At 41.2% G+C, this 25,197-nt stretch overlaps 1 protein-coding gene across 1 annotated transcript in view; it reads left to right on the forward strand.

Moving 5' to 3' along the window:
• Ptpn14 (protein tyrosine phosphatase non-receptor type 14) overlaps nt 1–25,197 on the forward strand; it is a 177,393-nt gene that overhangs the window by 53,536 nt on the left and 98,660 nt on the right. The window contains exon 2 of the mRNA XM_077802266.1: nt 17,302–17,629. Within this exon, the coding sequence (XP_077658392.1) occupies nt 17,456–17,629 (174 nt within the window). The 5' untranslated portion in view covers nt 17,302–17,455. The remainder of the gene's footprint in view (nt 1–17,301; nt 17,630–25,197) is intronic.

Below are 25,197 nucleotides of genomic sequence, written 5' to 3' on the forward strand. Positions count from 1 at the left end.
CATAACTTTTTGATATTCCCTGCCACACACATACACACACACTTTGATACAGATCATGTTGGTGTCAGCATCTGTAGAAATCTCTGCTCAAGGAATCACCACTTAAATGTAAAAAGGCCGGTTGTCTTCAGCCTGGGGGTCACTCCTCTTCATGGATTTGGTCTCAACTTTTGCAGTTACATTAGCCTTCTCTACTGTTCCAGCGGTGGAGATGGGGAGCTGTAGGTTTAGGGCAATTATGCTTTGGATTTCTCTTTAGGTCTGCTTCTCCCAGTTCAGTGTCCATTGGCTCTTCTTTATTCACCTCAGCAATTCTGTGAAGAATTTCTTACCCTTTCCCCAGGGAAGGCTTGCACCTGGTGGGTACCCACAGATTCTAAACTGAGTGTGATGCTCCTGCTTTCTCCCTTGCAGTCAGAGTTCCAAAGCCTTCTTTCAAGGTATCCATGGAGAGTCTTCCTAACCTGAGAAATGCTCCTGTTTGCTGAATCTGGGATGTTCCATGGTGCATTTAGTATTTGGCAGCCTCCCGGCTCCTGGGGCAGACCTGAGGTCCAATTATATGTGCTCAAAATAAAATTATGAAATATAGTAACTGCTCAGTAATGCTACCTGAGATGACAATGATGATGGTGGGTATTAAAGGACTGAAGCCAGTTTGGGCTCTCTTTTGCCCCACCACCCTTCTTCCAGTATAATTAGCAGCACTAATGCTCTGGCTCAGTTAAGTGCTTTCTGTTCAGCATAAATATGTAAGTATTGTTTGCTGCTTAAGTCAAAGGTGGTGTGTAGATGATGTTTTCTTTTTTGAGCCCATTTTTGTTTTTCCTTCAATGAGGGAATGCCTCACCTTTTCATTTGCTTGGTTTTCTTTGAACATCTGACTAAGTCTTCCCACACACCTCCAACTGCTTTGTGAGTTGCCTGTCATAGCTTTCCACGTGGTCCAGCCTTGGCAGAGCATTTTGCCCCCCCCCCCCATGGTGCCCTCTGGAGCCCTGTGACTTCCATTCCCATCTGCACTGGGAGGGGTACTACTTCCTTATAAAGACATTAGATAGTTCTCCTATTTTCTGGTCCCTTCCCAGCCTATAACCTATTCAGTTCCCTTGCAGAACAAAACAAAATACCTAGTGCCTTGTCTCTCAAAGTTAAGTGCCCACAAGGCCCATTGGACGGGGTCAAATTTTAACCCCCTGTTTGAATTTTGTAGTGTGGACTTTTCTGAAATCTTGTTTCATCTTAGAGCTTTTAGCATCTAGGCTTTGTTGAGTTGGAGTGATTTTTCAATTAGGAAAAAGGTGACAGCATCTTCATTTCGCCACTTAAACCTACCCATGTCTAACTTTTAACTCTAAAGTTTCTAATTATTGGCCAAATTAAAGTAATAAGCATATAAGGAATTTAATAATCCTGGATATCCCAGACCCATTCTGTACTTTCTTTTGTCCTGTTGTTCTTATACAAAGGAGAGCCTGCTTACATTCTCTGGGGGCTGTCTCTAGTGTCTATCTCTAGTGAGAGAGCCTTTTTTTCAAATGCAGATTTTTATACAAAAACAACAACAACAACAGAAAGGTCTGTTTTGAAAAATAAGCCCATCTCTGTGAGGTAGCTTTTCTCATTTTAATATTGCAATTTAAATAAGACAAGGAGAATTTAGAGGTAATAGAGAACAACGGAGATAATTAAAGGGTGAGGAAATAGTGCTTAAAAAGAGAAGGTAAGAAAGGAAGGGTTATTTATGTTGGGAAATATGAGGCAGGGAGTGTCCTCATAAGAGCATTAAATATAAAGGTGTAATGTAGGGGCAGAGGCTCCCAGGTGCCCTTCTCAAGAAGAACACATTCAAGGGGAAATGGATGACATTAATAATAGTGTATATAAATAGCAGAGTAGTGCATGAGAGTAGCAAGTGGAGTCAGTGTATTTTACAAAGAAGTTTGAACTTGGTGAAGATGGTTTCTGGGATGAGCTGTCAAGCTGTAGCCACCTTGAGTAATTTTTCTTTGATGTCTTACTACTGCATCTCAGAGTTCCAACTTAGCCTACAAGGGACTAAAAATTACATTACATTTCTTCTGAATCAGTTCATCTCCCTTGAGAGTGTCCAGGCTTAGGTTCTAGAAGGAGGTCTTCATTCTTCACTACTTGCGTGTTTTACTTCACCAGTCTGAAGTCCTTGCTCCATGCTCTTGAGAGCTATTAACTTCATACAGTTCTAGCATTTGTGTGAATGAAACAATCATATGCAATTTTGAGAAAAAAAAATTTAAATCTTTATTCTTGTCTGTGTTTGCGTCTCCTGTTGTTCCTGCTGAAAGTATTATATTTATGTGAACTACAATGTTCTTAGATATAAGCTTTAGCTAAAACCTCTCCATACTGGAAGGTCTTGTTCCTTTGCTGAACCACGTCTCTTTGGCATCCTCTTTTTCCTTCATAACTTTGTAGATTACCCTGAACCCTAGAACAGTCTCCAGATATTTGGTTGGTTGATTTGCTCTGACCTCTTCCCTGCTGCCCAATGTATCTACCACACTTGGTTTTTAATTCTTACCTAGCATTTCATAGGACTTGGTAGGCAGAAAAGGGGTCCTTATCTTGTCCTTTGGAAATATCACAATCAATATTTCTGTGCTGTATGAATAATATTGTTCGAGGAAGCAAGTTATTTAATGTTCAGGCCTAATAATATTTTCTGTAGTTACCACTTGGTGGAGGGCAACATGTTTTTTTTTTTTTTTTTTTTTTTTTAAACTGTCCTTAGAACACTGCCTCTGAAGTTGTGGTGCAATGGCTAAGCATTGGAGCTACTGAGAAAAGGGCTTGCTGACATCTTTGATGGTTCATCACACCCCAGGCTATGCCTGAGAGTCACAATTCCCCAATTTATTGCAGACCTGGTTTTGGGAGGCATTCTGCCTCTTAGATTTTCTGTTACAAGAGAACACTGAGACATTGATACATTCCTTTCTTGAATTGAGATTTTCTTTTATTATTTCTGCCGTCTTTAGAAGCCAAGCTTAAGGGCTGAAGATGGAGCCTTAACTGCAGACCCGATGGACTTGGTTCCTTTGATTCCAAGTTTGTTCCCTTTCTTTTTTACACTACGCAGCTTATTTTATTTTATTTTTTTTTGTACTGGGGGTTGAACCCAGGGGCACTCAACCACTGAGCCACATCCCCAGCCCTATTTTGTATTTTATTTAGAGACAGAGTCTCACCGAATTGCTTAGCGCCTCGCTTTTGCTGAGGCTGGCTTTGAACTCATGATCCTCCTGCCTCATCCTCCCTACTCGCTGGGATTACAGGCATGTACCACTGTGCCCAGCTCCCTATGCAGCTTATTGAAGTACTTGGGAGAACACATATTTCAACTCTTTTATAGGTAAAGAAATGGAAGTCGTAGCTTTTGCATTTGTCAGCAATTTAGGAATATGCAATATGAGACTTGTAAGTATATAGCTTTATGTAGCCTTCAATTTGATAAGGGTCCTTAAGAGTCTACTCTAAAGAAAGAACCAGGGCTAGGGGTGTGTAGTTCAGTGGTAGAGGCCTTACCTAGTATGTGGAGAGGGCCTGAGCTTGAACCCCAGCACCATTAAAAAAAAAAAAAAAAGTCAAAGGCACAGGCAGATCTTTTGATAGTGAAAATCAAAATAATCTAACATTCCAACAATAGAGCATGGTTAAATAAATGGTGATTTATACAGTAGAATATTGTGCAAGAAGTTAAAATTATTTTTTGAAAACTTTTATATGAGAAAATAATACAATTAATGAAATATATTCAACTTACTACAGGCTCAATCAGGTAAATAAATTAAACTTATACTTAATTAACAGAATGACAAAATATGCAACATTTTTAAAGTGACCTTCTGGGTAGTGACATGATGGGCTATTTTTATATTTCTCTTTTAGTTTCATGTAGTAATTTCTGATTTTCTTATAATTTGTTATCAGAAAATACTAAATATTATCAAAAATTTTTAAAGTAGCAGAAGATTGACATTTTTAATGCCAATAATTTAAAAGATTGAAAACTCTTCCAAGTTCCAGGGTTTTATTGGTTTTGATCAGTTCTAATTTTGAAAAGGAATGCTTGATCCCAAGTTATTTTTGTTTTTCTTCTGGTCAACGTATGATTGTATGTGGTACTCAAAGCCATTTAGTAAGGGGAGCGTTCTGAATATTGTTATTATAAAGGGGCAGATATGGCGATCATGCATCTTAAGTATAGCTGGGCCTTGAGCCAGCTTCTGCTACCTGATAGCCCTGGAACTTTGACCAGGTTATGTAGTCTCAGTTTCCTTATCTGTAAATTGTGATTGTGAGGATTAAATGAGATAATACATATAGAAATCTTTAGTACAATTCTTGGCACATAGCAATCATTAAGTTTGATTATAGCTGGAATAACAAGTGATGGCTACTATATTATTACCACTGAAGAAACACTTTTCCCCAAATTCCCTTAAGTATAGTATTTAGGAATGGCAGATGTTAAGTGATTTAAAAAATTTTTTTTCTAATACAATGTTAACTTGAAGACTGTATAAAGTAGTGTTTCTTCTCTGTTCTTCTTTTCTTCCCTCTGAGGATGGAAATGCTCTCATGACTTTTTCCAAGCTCATATTGATATAAACACATACAAGATGACTGGATTTTTGCTGGTTTTGCCCTACATAGGACTTTGCAACTTTTCCTACTTAAAAGCATACCATGGGAGTTGCTCAGAGTCAGTATTTGTTGAGAACTGCATGGTGCTGAAATTTATTTGGACATAACATACAGGTTGCTATAATTTCTCACCCTCTACTGCAGTCATTGTTTGCTGCTGTATCCTTATGAACAGTACTTAAGATTTGTTGCTTTTATTTCTAATGAAAGTTTCCCCAAAGTGGCATTGCTGAGTCACAGTATGTGCTAATTATAGTGCAGAAGGACTTGGGATGACAAAAGCAGTGTAAGCTTTGTTGATTGCTGCCTCCATACAATCTAAATGGAGAACAGATATGTATTTATTTTCCCAGTTTTTTAAAAAACACGTAGAAAATTTTTATTAAATGGTATTTAGTTTCAGGGATGTTTGAAATCTTAGCATTCTGAAGCACAGGTATAAACCGGAAGAGCAAAGGGATGCTTTGAATTTACTTTGAATTTACATAGGTTTACTCTATGTAGTATTTGCTATGTTTATTAGATACAGATTTGCTAGAAATTGTGCATGCTTTAAGTTTTTTTGTTTTGTTTTGGTACTGGAGAATGAATCCAGGCACTCAAACACTGAGCCACATCCCCAACCCTTTTTGGTATTTTATGTAGAGACAAGGTCTCACTGAGTTGCTTAGGGTCTCGCTAAGTTGCTGAGGCTGACTTTGAACTTGCAATCCTCCTGCCTCAGCCTTCTGAGCTGCTGATATTACAGATGTGTGCCACCACACCTGGCTGTCTTAAGTTTTTGCAGTGTTTTAGACCTAAAAGCTCCACTTAAAAACTCAAACAGTTGACATTTGCTTTCCTGTCCCCGGTGTGCTAACACCCTACATGGGTGCAGAAGGCAGTGGAGCTATCCCTGCAGACAGCACCCACCTCCAGAGGCCCAGGCTTGCTCAGCACTGATGCACACGCTTCTGAGCAAGCAATCTTCATGTTGAGGTTACCAATGGTAACTGGAATGATAGACACTAACTGTGTCTTTACAGCAGTGAGCCACCTGCTACAGGTAGACAGGCTCTTTTTCTCTGTAAGGTCACTGTGAACTACTTGATATAACATAAGTTTTTCCAAGTGCCCACTTAAGTAGTGTAGGGTATGTGTCTTTACAAGGCAGGGGACAGAGAGAAGAAAGGGCACTTGAGATGGGTCTGTGCTGCATGTGTGTGCATGTAGTCTACCTGCCATAAGTAGCAGGACCATGTCTGTTTAGAAGCTTTGTTTTCTTTCATTAGCAATTAGCATTTGGTTACATCAGTTGGGATTACATAGCTCTGTAACAGCTGACACTAGTTCATACCTGTTTTCATTCTTTCTTGCCCCTGATTCAGCTTCTTGGCTCTGGTGCAGTGATTGCATCATGATACTTTAGAGCTTGCTTGGTCATCTCCCTGACTCCCCAAGGTGGTCACAGATCTGAAACCCACCCTGTCACACTTCCAACTCAGTGGGATCTGTAGTAGCTTGCTCTGCTGTCACATTTTGTGTCTTTTTGATGAATAGCTTTAATTTAAAAATTGTTCTGTAACTGGCGGCTTATTAAAAGTTTGGGGTACAGGGCAGTCTGTGTGTTTCCTTAGATTTACTGTCATAGTCAGTGAAATAGCAACTGCAATGATAATGGCATTGATTTCAAACACGTAACTCATGCTTACCGGGTGTCAGGAATTTAGATACAGGTTCAGCTTCCCTAATCTGAAAATCTAAAATGTTTGCAAAATCCAAAACTTTTTGAGCGTGGTCATGATGCTGCAAATGGACAGTTCCATGTCATGAAGCTTTGTTTCATGCACAAAATTATTAAAGATATTCTGTAAAATTACCTTCAGAGACTGTGTACAAGGTGTATATAAAACATAAATGAATTTCATGTTGAGACTTAGGTCCCCAGGTCCAAGATATTTAATTATGTACTCTTACAAAATCTTAAAGAAAAACAAAACCAGAAAACCGAAGCACTTTTGGTCCCAAGCATTTTCGATAAAGGTTATCTCACTTGTATTATTAACTGATATAATTGTCCCAGCAACTCTATGAAATGAAAGTGATGAAGCAGCTTCCTATGCAGTGGGTAAATGACATTCATGGAAGTGATTGCATCAGGGTGAGCCTTGCTTGGGGGGCTGGAGAAACCTATGAGCAAGTGGGCGACATACCCAGGGAAGGTAGTAAGTACTAGATGCTCAGACCTAGACAGAATTGGCAGAGTTGCTTGGCCGCTACTGACTGTTTGGATAGGAAGTGACACGGATGAGTCCTCCCATCCGAGAGCCCTGTACCCATGAGGGAAGTTGAGGGAACTCACTCAGGCATGGGCAGGAAGGAAATGGGGGAAAGGGAGGTGTGGAAACTTTGCTGAGGGAAGTCACAGGCAGCTGGCTCTCACGAAGAAGAGTCCCTCTCTTCTCCAGTTCTTTCCCTTCTGGGGAGGGTGAAGCGAATTAAAGGTGTGTTTATCCTCCCTGAGTTTCCTCTGCTTTAGGTCATATGCCCAGGATGCAAAACCTTTTTGATTGCTTTTATGATCGTGTTTTTGTAAAAGAGGTTCTGTGTCATGTACTTGGATTCTCCCATGTGACAATGCAGGGTGCTACTGTGCATGGAAAGCCATTGAGGGGAGAGGCACTGGCAGGGTACTGTGGCTGGAATGGGACCTAGATTCTGCTGCTGCCTCTGGATAAAGCATCTTAGGACTGAACTTGCGTCCCAGCCTTATAGTCCATCTCTGCCACATCTGGATAACATCCACTGAGGGTGCACAAAGATAGACTGCAGATGGTGTGTCACAGCCTTGTACAATGCAGTTCTTGCTATTGTCATTGTTACTTTTCTTTTTTAAAAAATATTTTTTAGTTGTAGATGGACACAATACCTTTGTTTTATTTATTTATTTTTATGTGGTGCTGAGGACTGAACCCTGGGTCCCACATGTGCTTGGCAAGTGGCTCTGCCACTGAGCTACAGCCCCAGCCCTCATTGTTACTTTTCTATCACTAAGTCATAGCTTTTGACTCCCTTCTTTGTAAAAGAAGCATGATTCATTGGGTCAGAGAAAGTGCCAGGTTCTAAGCTTGACTGTTGTTGGTCACTGTATGATTTTGGGCAAGTCCTTTTACCCCTCCAGCCTCGGTGCCCTGGTTTGTAAAATGGGATCATCGAAATAGCCCTCTTATAGGCTGCCGGAGATAATGCTTAGCAGAGTGCCCTGTCATTTTGTCTGCTTGATAAGTGGGGGTAGTCTGACACTTTGGGGCATCTCCCCTTCTGGTTCTTGTTATGATTAGTCTGATATTCTAGGACACATCGTAGCGGGTGTGTAGACTCTGACAGCAAAAGGACTGGAATTGGAGAGTTGCAGATTCCACCTTCTCTCAAAGAAGGGTGGGGTGTCTCAGGACTAAGCATTCCTGGCATGAGTAGACAGAATACTCATTTGAGAAGTAATCCAGGGTCAGGTGTTCTCCTGATAGCTTTGATTATGTAAGCTGCCTAGGAAGAGGCCCATACCTATACCTGGTGGGCCTTTTTTTTTTTTTTTTTTTAGCATTTTAAACAACTTATCTCTTACATATTTAAGAATTTTTTTTCCTGCTGTCAGTTTGATCTAGCAAAATCCATGCTTTATTTTGGAAGGAAAAGAAGTTTAAGTTGGAGGCAAAATTTGGACCCCTTTTTTCCTGTATTATACTTCTACAAAGTGGGCACTGTTACCTATTTTACCTGATCACTCTAAAAGTATCATTTAAGAAACATTTTAATAAAAAAAATCCGGCTTTTTATCATGGAAAATTTCACATACGTGCAAAACAGACACGTAGAGAATGGAGGTGATCTCTGACACGCTGTCTTCCAGCTTTGACTCTTGTCAGCTTGTAGCCAGTGGGGCTTCAGCTATACTCCTACTCGATTACTATACCGTCATGATTTTTAAAAGCAGATCCCAGGCAATAGTTTATCCATAAATATTCAAGATGTACTTTGGCTACCTTAAGAGAAAAGTTTTATTAGTAAGGTAAAAAGTGAAGGCTTAGATCCATACCGTGGGAAAATAAAAAATCATGTATCTAGTAGTCTCAAGGCAGTAATCCTCAAAGCAAGGCATGGGGAAGTTTTTTTTTTTTTTTTTTTTTTAAACAGGGGACTTTCCAAATTTCTTGTCCTCCCAGAGGATCACTTCTTGCAGCCCCCCCAGACCCCCCAAGTGGAAAATCATGGCATTTGATGGTTCATGGAGCTGGTTTGCCTCTGTTAGAGGACTGTAAGACCGAGAAGCAGGGGCTGGGGCTGGGGCTCAGGGGTAGAGCACTTGCCTGAGCACGTGTGATGCCCTGGGTTGGATCCTCAGCACCACATAAAAATAAATAAGTAAAGCAAAAGTGTTATGTCCAACTACAACTAAAAAAGAAATATTTGGGGGAAAAAAAAAGTCAGAAAAGCGTCTCGTATGGGGAAAGTGGTCCAAGATAGCGGAACCTTTACCTCTCAGGAGCCTTTTTTTCTTCTTCTTCTTCTTTTTAACTGCCATGAATGGGACTTATTTTAAAATATATTTATTTTCTGTCTTCTTACTGAGATTATGCTACTTTTCTAAGATGCACCTGGCCATAGAAATTAGCCAATTGTTTTGAAATTAGAATAAATTGCTTTTTGTCTTGGAAGCAATCAGGAGTCAGCATTGTTGAGTCTTGCTAAGTTGCCCAGGATTATGCTGCGTATTATTTAATTGTTCCTATTTAATACAGGCAATTTTGGATCCAGCTTTCCTTGCTGTGGAAATGTGTTTGTTTTTATCATTTACCCTGTCACCTCCCTTATTGCCACTTGTATTGTGTGTTACCACGTTTGTCTGTGATGGCCAAACTTGTCTCTCTGAAATTTGCAAAGGGTGCTAGAAAGCAAGGTCAAGGAATTCACAAGGAACTATATATAAAGTTAGAGAAAATGAACCAAGGATATATTTCCATTTCCCCAGCACTGTCTGTGATGCTGGAATCTAGGATGTCACCACCCCGTTTCTCAGTTTTCAGCTACATGCTGCCTAGACTGGTTGCGTTGTAGCCATCTTTCATGTGTAGGTGAGGTATCGTGGTACAGGAGAGTAGCAGAGCAGAAATCTACGTCTTCTAATTTCAAATGTAGCTAAAGAAAGGCTTTGAAAGGTCATTTGTGTGGCTAGTGTGTAGGAAAGTTGGAAAAATTTCCGCCTCACCACTGAATATTTGAAAGCAGGAAGGAAATAATGGAATTTCTAAATGTGCTCTTTAAAATTCTTCTCATCATAGTTATTTTCTTTAGCAACTAAAGTTAGGGACTTGTGTTTTAAACGTTGTACCATACCTTTACTTGGCTAAAAGTAATTTGATATAAGGATAGGGAGGGCTGGGATGTGGCTCAAGCGGTAGCGTGCTCGCCTGGCATGCGTGCGGCCTGAGTTCGATCCTCAGCACCACATACAAACAAAGATGTTGTGTCCGCCGAGAACTAAAATAAATAAGTAAATATTAAAAAAATTCTCTCTCTCTTTAAAAAAAAAAAAGGACAGGGAAAGAGTATACAGTTCTAAAGTTGATGGATAGCCCCAGCTGTTTGGGAAACTGAGGCAGGAGGATAGATTGAGCCCAGAAGTTTAAGGCCAGCCTGGGTCACATAGCTAGACCCTGTCTTTAAGAAAGATGATGATGAAGAAGAAGCTGTTATAGTCTAATTTATACCAAACAAATCTCACTGCCTTTCTCCTTTTTAGGGGAAAATCAGAGAAGACTAGTTTTAATACTCCTTTCTTTCCCTCCTTTCCCTATCTATTTTTTAGCTTCCCCTTAGGAAGATGAGAGAGTATATACATGAACCCAGAGCTGTGTGAGGTGCATCTGTGCACAGGATGGAATAGTCGCATTGATTTTTCCTTTCTCACACCCAGGTCAGGGTTACATAGTTCTGTGAGGTGTGCTTGGGAGCTGTAATAATGTGGAATGCTGGAAAAGTTCCAGAGGGTGTTGGTAAATATAGGATGCAGCTGAATAGCTGTTAGCTGCTTTGGGCGTTTTCAGAACTACACTTAGAAAGATAAAGTCAAGTGTACCTAACATAACATGGAAAATAAAAAAGAAAGTGCAACAAACACGTTTAGGACTTCAGTTTTAATTTCTTTCATTTCCCTAAAGACTGTGGGTCATTTAGTGAAGAAGATTAAGCTATATTTGGATGATATTAGTGAAAGATCTCTGTACTTCTTACCCTTCCTGTTTAAAGAATTTATTTAATCAGCTGAGACCTTTTTCCATAGGATGAGAAAGCTGTCTTTGCTTTGTGTTTTCTGCTTTGAAGGGTGTGTGTGTGTGTGTGTGTATGCGCGCGTGCATGTGTGATATGATTTTTGCTCATTAAGAATGGAAATACAAAATGCTGGAAATTCATAGTTCATAGTTAACGATGGAAAGTCACACCTTTTGGCTTGTAGTGAGCTGATGGACTGCTGGGGAGTGGATTTTAGAAGCGACTTTGAAGCTTCTCTGTGTGTTCTCTGCCCCTGTAGCCTATTCTATAGAAGTTCTTTTAAGTGTGGTGTTTACAGAGCAAATATCCCAAGAAATTGCTCTCAGCACACTAAAAACACTTTGTATCAGATCATTAAGTTCCATTGTAATTTTTTTTTCTTTGCAGGGTACTTTCATGGGATGCACCACATCTCTCCCTGAGACCACCCCCAGTTTATAAGCCACAGCAAGGGCTGGAAAAAGGAAACCAGGTGGTGGGGAATTTCTTTTGGAAATCTGAGCTCTTTTTTTTTTTACCCCGGAAAGCACCAGTGAGCTGAATAATAACTCTCATGTCTGTTCTTCACAGTGTAACCCTCTCTTAAGACCCCAAAAGTCAGGCTCATAAGGCTCCAAATTTCTCCAGTGATCTAAAGAGCCATTGAAGTCACTCTGTAGGCTCTTGCCCTGCTTTGGCATCAAAACTCAGCCATCTCCAGCGTCATTTTTCTCTCTTTCATCATAATGACAAACATTCACTTAGCTTCCTGCTGTGCGCAGAGCTCCATTTTATGATTATAGGAGACCACCCAGAGAACCCACATACATCTTTCCTTTCAGTATTCTAACCGGGGAGCTAAGTGCGGGTGTCACTATAGCATGACAGAGACTGTACCAGGCCAGCAGCTTAAAGATGCAACCTTATCCATTCTAAGATCAAAGGTAATTTGGGATCCATTTTCTCTCCTGCAGGAGAAAAAGGACAGTTGGCAACATTAGATATGTATTGGCTGAGATGAAAAGGAGGCTGGGATCTGCCCCATTCAGGATGGTCCCTTAAGAGGACATTTAGTCTATGATGAGCTCCCTCCTGCCTCCAGTGTCAGAGTTGGGAGAATAACCAGGTGGCAGTGGTTGGGTTGGGAGAATGCACTTCATTCTCTGTCCATGTCCCCATGGGACTGTCTTTGCTTCACTGAACTCTATCCTTTGCTTTTCGGCCTCCTACTGAGAGACTTTCACCATGGGGGCTGGTGAGTCAGTGAAGTTCTTTGTGCCCCTGCGTGGCCATCCTTGAGCAAACCTAGCATGCTCTGGGCAGGATGGGAAGGGAGCTTGCCCACTACCCTGAAGCATAGGAGAAGACTTTTCTCATTTCCTTCTCACAAATGGATGGGGGATACTATCTTCAGAGATGAGCCTCAGAAGATGGATGATTTGCCATTTAATCCTGACCTCTGGTTAACACTAGTTCCTGCTTTTGAAAGTTTGTTCCTGTCCCTTACAGTAAACCTTGTTCTGTAGGGAGAGTCTCTAGCTCAGCGGCAGCTCTCCCTCCTTGGTCCAGCAACATCTTTCCTCACTGTGGTGTTTAGCATTCACTTTGTAATTTCTTGACTGCTATAGGGATCCCGGGAGCTAGTGAGCTCCAGGAGTTAGTGGCACTTTCCCGTTTTGCTTTGTATTCCAAATTTCTCCAGTCATTGAAGGCCTAATAAAACCTAACTCTCTTATCCAAGGCTACTTTCCTTTCTAAAATGCACCCAGCCACAGAAATTTGCAGATTGTTTTGAGATCAGAATAAATTGCTGTTTGTCTTGGAAGACATCAGGAGTTGGCATTGTTGGTTCTTGCTAAGTTACCCAGGCTGGCCTTAAACTTGTGATCCTCCTGCCTTAGCCTCTTGATTAGTTGAGATTACAGGTGTGTGCCACTCATTCAGCTAGCATTTAGTTTTACCATCCATATTAAAAAAATTTTTTTGCCCTAATTTCATGTATGATCCTTGGCAATAGCGGCAGCAGCTTGCTATTATTTACTAGATATGTTCTCAAAACATAGATGAATAAAACTACCTATTTGAAGTAACTTTTTATTTGTTTTTAAACTTGACTTTATTTTGTAGAGTAGGTTCACAGCAAAATTGAATGAAAGATAACAGCTATTCCCCACACCCCTCCCCAAAACGTACACAGCCTCTACTGTTGGCACCCATCACCAACATGGTATGTTTGCTACAATTTATGAACTTATGTTGCAAATTCCCTAAAATTCATCATTTACCTTAGGGTTCATTCTGATTTTTTTAAAGGGGCTATCTTTTTTTTTTTTTTTTTAAATAAATTGTAAACAGAGTACGGACTGTATTTTGAAAAGCAGTTTGCATTGAGAAGATCTAAGGTGTTGTACACTTGGGACCTTTCTGTGACCATATGGCATTTACCTATAAGTTTTATAATATTCATGTTATAAAGTGAATGGGACGAAGCCCCAAAGAGCCACATGGGGAGAATCAGTTTCTTGGAGCCAAGCATTGAACAGAAAAGGAGATGGTTCAGAGTGGATTTTGCGTCAAGTCCGCAGTATGGTGGCATATTTCAATCCCAGCTCTATCCGTGAGGCGCAGGGAGCTGAGTTTTGTTTGAGGTAGAACTACATGGCTATTGGGTGATTAAAAGGGGGAGCTTGACAGGTGTGCTGTGGATTCTCGGAGAGCTTAAAAATAATGGATAATTCATTGACTATTAAAAATGTTTAAACTGAAAGGAACTAAGAGATTGCTAATCGGTCTGGTTAATCTCAGACAGATTGTTACCTGGGGGAAGTTTAGGCATAATACTTCCTAAAGGTAAGGGTCATCCCAAATGAGTGCCTGAAAGTTCTTTCCAGAAGCAGAGATCTAGATGTCACAGGCTTTAAACCCAGGAAAATGATGTGTGTGGAAGAGGTGGAAAAGTGCTAGCTCTGGAGGAGTAGATCATCTAAAGTGTGTTAATATTTTTATTAGTATATTAAAATAAGAACAAATGACTGTGGTGTTGAAAGAAAGGAATCCTTGTGTTGAGAAGGGTCTAGAGAAGTTGATTAAAAGAGGCAGCAGCATTTAAATAGAGCTTTAGAGAGTAGGTACGAACATGTTTATTACCTTCTTCTTAACTTTTGGTTTTGAAAATGGACAGGAAAGCTAAAAGAGTTGCAGTAGATATCTGTATGCAGATATTCAGACAGCTGGATTCCACAACTGTTAACCGTTTTTTAGCATTTGTTTCAATTCTGAATTTTTGTATATGTTTTAACCATTTTAAAGTTGGGGCAGGCATCACGATAATTTTATCCCTGCTAAAGGCCACTGCCATCTCCTAACACCATTCTTCTCCATAACGACAATCCACTATCAAAAATTCAAGAAAATTAACAATAACACATTGGTATCATCTAATTTCTATTTTTAAGTTTTTCTAGCAGTCTCATTTAGCTTTGGTAGCTCCCCCCTACCCCCCACCAAAAAAACAAACAAAAAAAAACCCCTTGATTTAACCAATCAAGATGGGCACATCGTATTTTATTTTCCTGACTCCTAAATCTCTTCTACTCAAAGGCAGCCCTTTCTGCCTGCCCCTTCCAGCTCCTTTCCTCGTTCAGTTTTTGTTCCATGATATTGACTTTCAGAAGGACCAGGCTGATTTTCTCACAACTTTTTTTTGTTGATATCTTATCCTATAAGTTTCTTGCAAATGGAAGATTTAGAAAGTCTTTTTAAAACTCAGAATGGGGTGGGGTGTGGTGGCACCCACCTGTAATCCCAGTGACTCTTGGGAGGCTGAGGCAGGAGGATCACAAATTCAAGGCCAGCCTAAGCACAACTTAGTGAGACCCTGTCTCAAAGTTAAAAATAAAAAGGGCTGGGGATATGGCTCAGTGGTACAATGCCCCTGGGTTCAATCCCTGAACCAAACAAACAAAAAAAAAAACCGAGAATAGGTATTTTCTAAGAAAAATGCTACCAGATTGTTGTTAGCCATGCATGTAAAGATATTGCTCCTGACATGCTATTTTCAATAGATAATCTGCAAAATAATCTTTATTTACAAAAATAATACAGGACAGTCGGAAGACACTGGAACAACTAAAATAAACATAAGGTTAGCGTTCTATTTAATATCTTCTGATATTAGTATCTACTGATATTAATATTCTACTGATATTACCCTGTGGTGGTAATTTTGCTAAACTTACAATCTTTCCTATGTACATGTCTTATTTATTCTGACTACTGCCATCATCTACACACATTGCCGGTGCAGAGTTCTATTTCACTAGCTGTGCATTGTGAACGTGGTCCTGTAGCATAAGTTGTGGAGATTGTTTTTGATAGGATAGATATGCAACAAGCCAGCCACATTCCTGCATGGGTGTTTAAGGTGAGACACACCCAAATATATTTAAGTGCCTGGCCCAAGATTAGAAAAATGGTTTGTGATCACAGAGCAAATAGTTGTCTCTGTTGGAGGTTCTCTGACTAATGGAGGCATGAAATCCTGGCCTCTCTGCCCTGTGCTTCAGTAAGTCGAGGGGAATTTGTCAGTCATAAACACTTCAGGGCTGTATATTTGGATTCTGGGCTACCGTCCCTTTCTTTTCCTTTGGGTGGGTCCCTCCGTATTTCTGTACCTATCAGGAGATCAGGTCGGGCTACCTTGGAGGTAAACATGATGCGCTGCCAATGAGAAGTAAGTTAGAAACGTTAATAGATTTCACCAAGCCAGAGTCTCTAGCACATGTATTTTAAGCCATCATAAAGCATATACCTGTCATGTTAAGGAATGTGCCAAAGGCAAGTATCAAAAGACCTGCCGTGGGAGTGCAGGAGTGTGTTTTGCTGTGTTGTAGCTTATGCCCTGACAACCTCCCGGAGGCCTGGGGGCTGGCAGGGAGTGGTCTATAAATATCGAAGCCATCTTATTTATTAATCTAAGAATTCCTGCAACTATGAGTTACTCCTGTTTGTCCTCCTGAGTGTCCCGAGGCTCAGGGATATTTCTGTGTTGGTGGATAGAGGGAGGGGGTGAAGCATGGGGTGGGTCTGCTGGAGTTAGGAAATCCAGTTCACCAAACAAATGAGCTAGAGATGGTCCTTGAAGCTTAACGGAGAACAGACCATTCGGATAGAAGAAAAGCTTTCTGGATATTTCTGGGTTCTTTGAAAGATTAGTTTCACAAACCTCCCAGCCGGAGGATTGCGCGTGCAGGGTAGAACGGTAAAGCTGCTTTTGTTGTTGTTATTTTATTTGGTGTTCTCCATGGCAATGAAGTCATCCTTCTCATTTGGTGGGACATTAGGGTGCCAGTAAATCTTATTATTAGTTAAGTTGAATTATCTGTGATTTTAGTCACAGGGTTTTTTGCATCAGGCATTTTTTGGGGTAAAGGAACAAAATGATGGTAGGATGGTTCCACACATCTGTCTAAATATTTGTTGAAAAAAAGGACAAAGAGTTGTGTACTTAAGAATCACAGATTTTAGGAGCCAGGAGTGTAGCTCAGTGATAGAGCATGGGCTTAGCATGTGCCAGGGTTCCTGGGTTCAATCTCCAGAAACCCCTCAAATAAATAAATAGATAGATAGATAGATAGATAGATAAATAAATAAATAAAATACAGATATATTTTAAATTATTTTTAAAAAGAGGAAAGTAGCTGATTATGTGAAATGTGTATTCCTACCATTTCACATCATCCTAAGTAAATATAATATATAATAAAATAAAGATAAATGTTAAAAATAAAAGCTAAAGACATTAATTAAAAAAAAGAGGAGGTGGTGTTACTAAGAGCGAGGAGGAACAAGATCAGATTTTAAGTTCAGCAAGGTAATGAAATCACTGAACTTCTTTTCATCTGTAAAGAAATTTATTCTCTAGGAAGGTTCATGAGATTAAAACGAGAATATAGAAGTTAAAGTGCTCAAATTATGCTCCTAGTGCTTTTTACGAGCAGATAGTATTGTGGAGTGGGAAAAGCATGTGAGTTGAAGTTGCATGGACGCTGGTTTGAATTCTGGCCTTGCAGTGAACACTGTTGAGTTGGTCTGAACTCTACATCTTCAGCTTGAAGTGGCTTTTATCATAGAAGCCTCATAAAATAGGGCAGAGCACATGGCCTCCACCAAAACCCTTAGGAGCTTAGAGTTCCTGGTGCTGGGACCTGGCTGTTCACCTGCCTCTCTGTGTATGTGTGTGTGTGTGTGTGTGTGTGTGTAGTATGTACCACACTATTGAGACTTCCCTTCCAACACATGACCAGGCTCTTTCTTTTCTTTCTGCAGCTGTCTTCCAGAAGGCCACGCCGGGCATGGACACCGCTTTCTATACCTGCAGGAGCACAGGGGGTAGTGTGATCACCCGGTCACAAAACTGCTAAGGCCATCTCAGGGGCGTGTGCGCCAGGACAGGAAGGCGGCGTCGGAGGGCCACAGAACCATGCCTTTTGGTCTGAAGCTCCGCCGGACACGGCGCTACAACGTCCTGAGCAAGAACTGCTTCGTCACGCGGATCCGCCTGCTGGACAGCAATGTTATTGAATGCACACTGTCTGTGGAAAGCACGGGGCAAGAGTGCCTGGAGGCTGTGGCCCAGAGGCTGGAGTTGCGGGAGGTAAGGCGAGTGTGAGTGGACACCGTGCCCATGCGTCGGGTGGGCATAGGAGGAAGAAATCCCTAGTGGACCCAGCCAGCTGTTTTTTGGCACCTGCCATGCCCTTTAGCCCAAGTGCTGTGTTCATGAGATCCTGCTCTTCTTAGCATGAGAGTGATCTCAGACTTCAGTGGGTCAGACCTGAGCGGAACAGGGACCCTGCCTGGAGCTGCCACAGGGTGGGAGATCCCAGTTGTTCCCACCAGAAAGGAGGTTTGCTGGGAGGTAAAAATGTGAGACTCTCCCCACCAAAGTCATTTTCTTACTTTGAAACAATGAGTGGGTAGTTGGTATCTTGGCATCTCCGACACAGATCAAGGAGAAGACGCCCACATTCAGAATGGGTGCAGCTGCTCTTCTGTTTGTTTGTTTCTATATTTTCCTCTCGAAGAAGAGAAAAAGCATTTAAAGTGAGCGTGATCAGTGAGACTTTGGGGAGGGATTGTAAAAGGAGGATTTGTTTCTTTTAAGATCCTCACAGACCTGGGTTTTTTCATACCGTCTGTGAGACTGCTTGGACTTCAGGCATCCCGAGGGCTGACCATTTAGAAGGTCACGTCGTCACTCTTTAGAACTAGAGACCTGGGGCAGCACAGGGGCTCTGTGTTGTTCATGACCTGCAAGCCCTGCTTTTCTCAGGCTTATACTTACAGACATTCAGGACAAGAGGCACAGACGTGTGTGTCTGGGTCTTGACAGCCTGGTATGCTGGTGGGTGGGCAGAGGAGGTGGGTGGGATGGCGGTCAATGCTGACTGCTGTAGGCCCCAAGGTGCACGGTCCTGAGCATCAGAAAATGCTTTGCAATCATCTGAGGCTCTCGTGGGGTCCAGGGGACAGCACTGCCCAGGACTGTAGGTGACAGAGGAGGTGATGGTCACTGTTGGGAGTGAGCATATGTGGTTTCTTTCCCTCTGCACAAAGGCCCTGCCCAAGAGTCCTCCCCTCCCCTGTCCTGTGCTGTTCCCTGGGAAACTGGTCCACCTGAACCCTCTGTCTCCTGCTGTTCTTTGTGTTGAGACTTTGGATGCAGTGGTCATCTGTCCTTTGAGGTTTGCTTTGCAGTTCTAGACCAGAGAAGGGGAGGTGACACAATAGAGGCCACATGTGAAATGTCCTGCCTTGATGATGGGTAGCACATTAGGGTTTTGAACGAACACACACACACACACACACACACACACACACACACACACATAAAGGAAAAACCCTGATATTGCTGAGTAGTTGGGCATCTAAATTCTTGGAAGAAATTCAATTATAGCACATTAAAAAGACATGAAGTTGTTTTTTTACTTTTGAGGACTTCAAGTCACTCATGTTAACTGTGTATTATTTGTAGGCATTGATAGCATGTGGCTAAGTAGCTATAAGCACAGGCTTGTATTGCTTTTTTTGGGAGGGGGTGCTGGAGATGGAACCCAGAGGTGCTTTACCTGAGATACAGCCCCAGGTTTTTTTTCATTTTGAGTCAAGTTCTCACTTAAGTTTTTGAGGGTCTCGCTAACTTGCCTTAACTGGCCTTAAACTTTGTGATCCTCTACATCAGTCTCCTGGGTTGCTGGGATTACAGGCGTGCACCACTGCTTCCAATAGGCTTTGTAGTCTTGAACTTGGGTTCAGAGCATTATTCTGTCACTTACTAGCTGGGTATCCTTGGAAAAGTTACTGAAGCTCTCTGGGCATTGATTTTCCCACCTGTGATTGAAAACAATGATGCTTACCTAGTGGGACTATTGTAAATCCTGAAAGTTTGTGTGGAAAATGTGTAATGCTGTATCTAATGATTTATATTGTTTAAATTTGAATGTCTTAACGAAAAGTTTTACATGGAAAGAAAATATTGAGCCACTGTATTATATCAGGTACTATTTTAGGACTTGATGAAACAAAGATAAATAAGCTACAGTTTTGTCTTCAAGACATGCACAGAACAGTAGGGGAACGTAGCACATAAAAAAACATTCAGATTGAACACTATCTGTGCTGAAACAGAAATTAGGAGTAGGCCTGAAAAGCGACTGTTCTCCTTAGAGTTGTGCAGTACATTCACTGACCCACTGACTGCTGCAGCTTGGGAAAGAAAGTCTCAGTGAAAGGCAAACAGAGCCTCTAGTCTTTGAACTGGGACTCCAAGGATACTTAGAGATTCAGCAGGTAGAAAAGAGGCAGGTCATCCTGAGCACTCAGAATTGGATTTTAAAAGATTCAAGGATGTGAAAGAGCAGCTACCAGTCTTGGGGGCTGAGAAGGGATCTTGGCCAGTCACCAGGTAGAGCTAGAGTGAAGGGAGAAAGGTGAGGTGTCTGGACATGTGCGTGGTAATAAATACTTGACTCAGACTGTCATGGCTCCTAGTGAGAGGGCAAAGGGCAGCCTCGGATTATCCCACAGCTACGCCTTGACAAAGGGTGAAGTGCAGTTAGATTCCCCTGTCAAGTGTGTGTGGAGCTGTGATTGATGTCCCATTACGAAGGGGGCCTTGCATTTAACCCTGGCTTTATTTTGACACGCCCTAAATAAGTCCATCACATTGGAGCAAATCACTTTCTCTTTGAGTTTTGTGCTTTCATTCTACGACAAATAACACTGAAGGTCTGACCTTGTGTAAATCAGTCCTGTCAATATTCTTGAGTGAAAGGGCAGATGGAGTCAGCTGGTGCTTTGTTCTTCATTTACACACGCACACCTGGAGCAGGACGGCTAAAAGCACAAGTAGCAGGGGAGAGTGCAGGGTCTGTTCCTCAGACCTTGACCTTTTCCAAATAGAGCTGATGGTCCTTTAGAAGAGAAAGTGAAAATAAATCTAAAGTATAACAAAGTGTTTAGTCCTGATGAAGCCTTAGAAACCAGATGATGATGGATATTTGGCCTTGTCATTGGAACTAGTTTAGTTGTATCCTAAATTTTATAATAGCTAATAATTTATAAAGGAAAGGATGTATAGTAGACTTAAAACACTTTTTAAAAACTGTGTGATCTATGTTAATTCTTTTACCAGTTAATCTTGTAAGATAGTTGTAAAATAGGCTTCAAAGATTTTTTTTTTTTGTACCAGGGATTGGATTGAACCCAGGGGGGCTTAGCCACTGAGTAACATCTCCAACTCTTGCCTATCTATCTATCTATATCTTTTTTTTTTTCTTTCTTAATTTAGAGACAGGTTTCATTGAGTTGCTATAAGTGCATTGCTAAGTTGCTGAGGCTGGCTTTGAACTTGTGATCCTCCTGCCTCAGCCTCCCAAGCTGCTGGGATTACAGGCGTCTTCAAAAAATTTTAAAGACTATCTTTTAGAGTAGTTTTAGGTTTGAGAGGAAGGTATAGAGATTGTACTCCCCATCCCAACTCATGCATAGCCCCTCACCCCTGCTAGTCAGATGTTTGTTAATATTAAAGAACTTATGTCCTCACGTCACTATCACCTAAAGCCCTTAGTTTGCATTAGGATTCACTGTTGCAGCTGCATGTTCTGTGGGTTTGGGCAGATGTGTGAAGGCTTGGAGGTGCGCGGAACACTGAGCAGCAAGTCTGTTTTAGGTGTACTGGTGTGCTGCTGGTTCCCACAGCATTCAGAGGGTCCAGGTCTGGTTCCTGTGGTAGCAAAGACCTTCGAAGCTGCATGTGAGGGGTGCCTGCCTCCAGGAACTAGGGGAGCAAAGGAATGAGAAACCAAGCCCAGGGTACAGTTCATGCCAAAGGGCAGAAGCGGGAAAGAACACAGAATTTTTAGGACAGGGCAGAGAGTGATTTTCACCATTGCCTTTGTGAGTGTGGAAGGGGTCATGGCAGGGAGAGGCGGGGAGTGTGGTGAGGCAGGTGGGTCTGTGAGTTTTAACTAGATCCTGTAGGGCAGTTTCTGAAATGTATTACAAAGACTTAAAGAGAGTCATCACCTTTTCATGTCCTATGTACGCGTGGAGGACTTTCCACCTATCAGCTCACTGACATTTCGTGAGTCTGTACTCTTGGTGTCCCCACATTAGAGCTCAGGATGACCCGTATACAGGCATTGTGCTGGTAAATTGTGAGGCTGGTCTAAACTGAGGCAGGTGACTCTCCAGGTCTAGTTCCCAGAAGAGTGAAGTGGAGGAGAAGAGTTTGGGTAAAATGTTTTGGGAACCACTCTCTGAAGTTCTATAGTAAGAAGACAAACAAATGTGGCAGAGCTGGGATGCAGCTCAGTGGTAGAGCGCTTGCCTAGCATGTGCAAGGCCCTGCTTCAAGCCCTAGCATTGCAGAAAGAAACCAAAAAGGTGTTTGTTTTAGTTTTCACTGCTGTGACTAAAAGACCCCATCAGAACAACTGTAGAGGAGGAAAAGTTTGAGGGCTCAATTTCAGAGGTCTCCATCCATAGACAGCAGGCTCCATTCCTTGGGACTCAAGGTGTGGCTGAACATCATGGCAGAAGAGTGTGGCAGAGGGAAGCAGCTCATATAAAGATCAGAAAGCAGAGAGAGAGAGGTCTCCACTTGTCAGATACCAGGTCCAGAGCCATGCCCCAATTCCCACCTCCTCCAGCCACACCCCGACACTTCAGTTACCACTCAGTTAATCCCTAACAGGGGATTAACTCACTGATTGGGTTAAGACTCTCACAACCCGATCATTTCTCCTCTGAATCTTCTTGCATTGTCTCACATGTGAGCTTTTGGGGGGATACCTCACATCCAAACCATAACAATGTTTCACAATTATTTTAACCTTCTAGTAAATACTCTTAAACTTTGGGGAGTGAGGGGAAATACTGCTGAGAGATATGAAGACATCAGAGGACTCTAAGGAGGAGCGTGATGTGATCAACTTTTGTTTGAGGAAAAGGACCCAATGATGAACAGAATGGGGATTGGAAGGGAGGGACAGGAGGAACAGGGACTCCAGTGGAGACCATGGTGATCCTGGCAAGAGGTAATAAGAATGAACTTCTTAGGAAAAAAATATCTTTTCAATCATTTTCAAGGTCAGACAAAACTTAAGGTATGAGTTTCTATTAAGGAAGAGATTTGAGAAAGGGGACTGATAAAATCAGAATTCAGATAATGTAACTACAGCGTATCTGAATCAATGGGTTTAATCCTTTTCCTCCTCCCCAAATAAAATCCTAGGAAATATCATGTGTAAAATAGTGCTGTTCTATTTACAGAAGGGGTGCTGTATCTGGAGCTCCCATCTCAGTTTGTAAACCCAGGCTAAGAAAGAAATACCTAAAATCATGCTGCCTTATAATTAAATCATATATTTGAAAATTTGATGTATGCATGGGTTCCTCATATGTGGATTCAACTAATCACAGGGTTTTTTAAAATTCAGAATATTCCAAGTATTCTGTACTGAACATAGGCAGCTTTTTTACCCCTTCTTGTTCCCTAAACAGTTCAATAACCACTACATAGCATTTACATTGTCTTTGGCACTCTGAGTAATCTAAAGATGGATTAATGTGTAGCAGGAGGATGTGTGTAGGTTACATGCCTTTTTATAAAAGGGGTTTGAGTATCTGCAGATTTTATTATCCCAGGAGATCTGGAACGAATCCCAAGGGCTGACTCTATGTTTATTGTCCTTTATACAGTGTATACCTGTTTTGTGGCTTATGTGGCATATGTAGTTCACAATATTTTGCTACCATTACACACACAAACTGGGATGGAGAATAAAGTGAACATACTGACCATGGTGAGGATGTGGAACAAATGAGATTTGCATAGGATGCCATGGTACTGTCAATTGTCTTAGCTACTTTCCGTTGTTAGGCACTCTCTGCTGCAGGAGTGTAGTGGCTGGAAGTGTGATCTTGGACCAGACTGCCTGAGTTCTAATTTTGACTCTGCCACTCAGCAGCTGTGTAATTCTAGATAGTTACTAAATTACCTGGTGCCTTGGTTTTCTCATCTGTAAAATGAAGATAGTAATAGTAGCAACATCTGTGAGCTGATGGGATGAGTCAGTTTTGCAAAGTTGTCACAGTGTCACAGTGCCTGCCACAGAGAAACGTGTCGGTAGGGCCATACCCTCTGCAAGATACCACACAGATTGCCCAGCCTCTGTGATAAAGCTTCCAGAGGCTTCTCTCTCACCCTTCTAAAAATCTGCTTGTTCCATTTTTAGATGAATTTAATGATTAGAGCCTATGATCTGAGGGCAGAGTCTTGAATAGTTACTAAAAATTGTGCTGTCCAGTTTGGTCTATATGTGGCTACTGAGCACTTGGGTTGTAGCTAGATTGACATATGGTTAAGTGTGAATTTGATGTCAGATTTTGAAGAATTGGTATTAAAAAAAAGGGTTAAAATATCTCAGTAATAACTGTTATGTTGATTATAGGTTTAGATGAGATTTTGAATTTATCATTTTAAATAAAATTTGTTAAAATGAATCACCTTTTGGTACTTTTTAAAGGTAGCTATAAGATGATTTAAAAATGAATATGTGACTCACATTATATTTCTTTTTTAAATTTAATTTTTTAGTAATGAGGATTTAACACAGAGTGCTTTACCAATGAGCCACATCCCCAAGTCCTTTTGTTTTCTTTAGAAACAGGGTTTTGATAATGTGCTTAGGGCCTGGCTCTGTTGCTGAGGCTAGCTTAAAATTTGCAACCCTCCTGCTTCAGCCTCCTGAGCTGCTGATTACAGGCGAGTGCCACCAAGCCCAGTCTCACATTATATTTCTAATCATCAGTACTGTCCTAAGAAAGGCAAAGATGGCTGTGTTAATAGTAATAATGAATATCGAGAATTCCAGGCTGGGATTGTGGCTTAGTGGTATAGCATTTGCTTAGCATGCATAAGGCCCTGGGTTTGATCCCCAGCATTGCTACAACAGACAGACAACCACAAGAATTCCAGTGAAATGTAAAAATAAGCTAGAATGATATCTTTAAGGATAATCTTGACTATTTAAAAAGCAACAAGTGGAAGAGGGGAGAGATAAATGATTTAACAAAGGCATCTCAGATACTCTTCACTTCATTGCTCTATCCTATTTGAGGAAGAAAGCTTTTATTTTATTGGAAAATCCAGAGCTCTGGAGAATATTGAATTTGATAACACTTCTATCTCTCCTAAGGCTAGACTGAGAATCCTAGCTTTTAAGGGAGTCTAAAACAACAAATTCAGAATAATTTCATAAGGCAGGTAGTTATTCTCTAATTTAACCACCTCCCCCTTTTTTTCAAATTCATATTTTCATCTTTACTAAAAGCTGATGTATCCACAGTTGTCAGCAGCAGTAGAAATTTCCACATATGGCTAGAGCGTATCAAGACACAAGATCTTTGTATGCATTTCTTATCATCAAAGAAAAGTTAACTTATGTTAAGAATAATTGTGTGGTTTGATTCAAACTAATCCACTTACAGTTGGTACTTTATGTGTGATTTGGGGAGCCCTGGAAACCTTATTCCCTCTGGCCCTGGCAGATAATGGTGGAATCTTGCTGTATTCATAACTTCTTTAACCACATCTATATGATTGTACATTTGGAGGGGATTGTAATAATCAACACTGATTAGGAATCTGCCAGTAGT

Source organism: Urocitellus parryii, chromosome 9 (assembly GCF_045843805.1).
Source record: "Urocitellus parryii isolate mUroPar1 chromosome 9, mUroPar1.hap1, whole genome shotgun sequence".
Taxonomy (NCBI): domain Eukaryota; kingdom Metazoa; phylum Chordata; class Mammalia; order Rodentia; family Sciuridae; genus Urocitellus; species Urocitellus parryii.